At 51.8% G+C, this 3,167-nt stretch overlaps 1 protein-coding gene across 1 annotated transcript in view; it reads right to left on the bottom strand.

Annotated features, from left to right (window-relative positions):
* Positions 1 to 1,103: 1,103 nt before the first annotated feature.
* Positions 1,104 to 3,167, bottom strand: part of CABP5 (calcium binding protein 5) — a 6,751-nt gene continuing 4,687 nt past the window's right edge. Inside the window, exons 5-6 of the mRNA XM_025850045.2 lie at positions 2,151 to 2,298; positions 1,104 to 1,129 (exon numbers count right to left, since the gene is read on the bottom strand). Coding sequence (XP_025705830.1) covers positions 1,104 to 1,129; positions 2,151 to 2,298 — 174 coding nt within the window. The remainder of the gene's footprint in view (positions 1,130 to 2,150; positions 2,299 to 3,167) is intronic.

Here is a 3,167-nt window from a genome sequence, read left to right as displayed (position 1 = left end):
GGGGAGGGAGGGAGGAAGGGCAAAAGGAAATTTTAATTTTAATTTTAATTTTATGAAACAAGGCTATTGAACCTGATGACCCTTTGTATATATCTACTTAGTGGGTTTCAAACGTGCAAAAAACCTGGCAGAAAGTGGGATATGAATCCTGTACTTCAGGGACCTTGTGTTCCTGGAGCATCCTGCTCGCAGACGGAGGTGAGGAGCAAGAGACCCTCCCATTTCAGGGCGCAGGTCAGCGTCAGGGTGTGAGGGCTGGCACAAGGTCCCGCCTAACAGAGGCAATCTCCCAGAGTGCCCAAGGCAGACACACAGCAGGGCTGGGGTTCCCAGGAATGGTTTCCACACCACCTGGCTGAGCCGAGAATTTGAGAACTCCCTCCCCCTCTCTTTACATGATGACATTTTGCAGGGGATTAATCTCCCCCACTCCAGGGATCAGCTTGCTCTAAACCTTGGTAATCCAGATTTATGATTTAATTCAGTGGCCTCAGTATCTTACACAAGGAAAAGGAAGTAGGAGGCCGGAGGGAAAAAACAGACCGAGCTTCCGGGAAATCAACAAAACAGGCGAAGCTCACTTTGGAAGCCTCTTTAATTAACCATTTCCAAGCCCAGTCTTATCAGGAACCCCGTTTGTAACCCCAAGATTGGCATGCCTCTCTCTTACTGACAGAAAGAAACTGAGGAGCTCGGAAGCAACAACAAGGAAGGGTGGACTACGGGCTGAACTTTTTTGGGAGTCGGACCCAAGAGGGCGTTGGGGAAGAGACGCTGGTGGGTCACAGGCATTGGGGATTACGCAGTCAAAAGATGTCATTAACCTTTGGAACTGGGGGAGTGGCACTGACGCTAGTCCCAATCTCATTTCCATACGTAGACTCTTCCTTCTTAATCTCATTCTAGAGAGGTGCCCCTCACCCCACCCCGCCATCCGGGCAAAGCGATCACTTTCGGGCTAGCCTCAGCTCATTCTCTGTGGGGCCAGTCACCACGCACCCTCCCACCCTCTCTCCTGGAAGGGCCCGGGGGGGATTTGGTCCTCAGCAAGTGCTTGATCCACGTGGGCCAGGTGGGGAGCAAACGGGGCTTCCAGAACCTCCTCAGCGAGACATCATCTTCACAAACTCTACAAAGAAAAGTCCCCGGTGAGGCATCTATCTGTGAGAACAGCGAGCATTCATTTTTGAGCCCTGACTGTGTGTGTCAGGGACCATGGGGGGTCTTCGGGAAAGTCCTTGACGACCCCGTGTACCTCCGTTTCTTCATCTCCAAATGGGGAGTCACAGGACTGCCATATACCTTCCATGGTCTTTCAGATGGTTAAACACGATCATGCTTATAGACACAGGGACTGCTCAATAATAACTGATTATCTGATTCCATCTTTTCGACCAATTCTGGAGGAGCAAATATCATTTTACAGATAAGCAAACAGAGGCCCGTGAGGTTGACCAGTGCGCCTGAGATCGCGTGGATGGTGAGTGGCAAAGCTTGGAAGGAACGCAGGGTGCCCCTGGCTCTGCTCCATGACTCCATGCCAGGTGAACTCCGGGGCCCCACTCCAGGTCCTGAGGTCAGTCTGTCCCTCCCCTGCCTGGGGATCTGTCTCCTACCTCATCCAGATTTCCAGTGATGCCCCCCGTACACCTGACTCTGGTGAGATCCAGCAGGCATCCAGCAATCATTTACTAAGTTGCAGTCATGCAATAAATATCTACCAAGCTTCCCTCTTGGGAATGAGAGAACAGATGGTTCAGAGAACATCCCTTACCGCCCTCCAGGATTTGACAGCCCGGGAGGTCAAACTCAACTCAAAGCAGCAAGGTCTGCAGTGATTACTCCCCTTGAAGGGAGAGGAGCAGACGATTCCCGAGGGATAGCTAAGACCTGAGAATGCACTGACGGGGAAGGTGCAGGAAGCGGACGGAAGGTCAGGGAGAAAGGAACAGGATTTTGAGGACACAGAACGGGGGCCAAGGGTGTCCCAGAGCACAGCGACTCAGAGAGAGGTTGTCGAAATGCGGAGTGGGTGGGGGGCAGACCATGGAGGCACTTGAATACTGGATTAAGAATTTAGCTTTTGTTGTGGCGCCTGGGTGGCTCAGCGGGTTAAGCGTCTGCCAGTAGCTGTCCCCAGGCGATGTCACCTTCAAAGTCGACGGTACCGTCTCCGTTCACGTCGGCCTCCTGCACAACCTCCGAGATCTCTCGGGGCGTGAGCTTCTCTCCCAGAAGCCTCTGCATGGCCTGCTGCAGCTCCCCGAGGGTGATCTCCCCGTCTCCGTTGGTGTCAAACTGAGCAGAACAGAGAGGTGATGTCAGCCACGAGCACAAGAGTGCTGTTTACTGACCATTTACCGTGGGTCAGGAACTAAGCTAAGGGCTCTTGCACATGGCACACTGGCGTGTCAGCTCCCAGAAGGCGGGTCATCCGCACGGTCTTGTTCACTGCCCCGGGCCCAGCCCCCAAACAGTGCCTGCCACACGGCACGCACCAGATAAATATTGGCAGAATTAATTAACTGTTTTCAAGCCTCCACGCTGCACACCTTTAACCAATCATCAGAAAGTCCCGTACGTTCTATGTCCCGAGCAGGGGACACTGATGCTAACCTGGCCGAAGCCACAATCATCTCCTGCCTGGACTATCATGACAGCCCCCCTGATTGGTCCTCTGGCTCCCATCGTGGTCCACACATCAGGGCCTTGTGTTCATGTTCATTTAAAACAAATCAGGTGCCTGGGTGGTTCAGTGGGTTAAGCATCTGCCTTCAGCTCAGGTCAGGATGCCAGGGTCCTGGGATGGAGCCCCATGTCAGGCTCCCTGCTCAGTAGGGAGCCTGCTTCTTCCTCTCCCACTGCTACTCCCCCTGCTTGTGCTCTCTCTCTCTCAAACAAATAAAATCTTAAAAAAAAAAAGAAAAAGGAAAAGGTAGATCCACACACCCAAGGTTTTCCAAAAGGAATGTTTCCCAGTAACTGAATTGCATATTTGTTTTTAAATTCAAACAAATTGAATTTATATTCTGTTGAATGTAAACAGAAATTAAATAAATAATCAAATTGAAACTAATCAAAATTAGGGGCGCCTGGGTGGCTCAGTCGTTAAGCATCTGCCTTCGGCTCAGGTCATGATCCCAGGGTCCTGGGATCGAGCCTCACAT

This window comes from Callorhinus ursinus, unplaced genomic scaffold, assembly GCF_003265705.2.
Source record: "Callorhinus ursinus isolate GAN/ISIS: 27379988/994484 unplaced genomic scaffold, GSC_fseal_2.0 scaffold71, whole genome shotgun sequence".
Classification (NCBI taxonomy): domain Eukaryota; kingdom Metazoa; phylum Chordata; class Mammalia; order Carnivora; family Otariidae; genus Callorhinus; species Callorhinus ursinus.
This window is presented reverse-complemented; position numbering and strand designations above follow the sequence as displayed.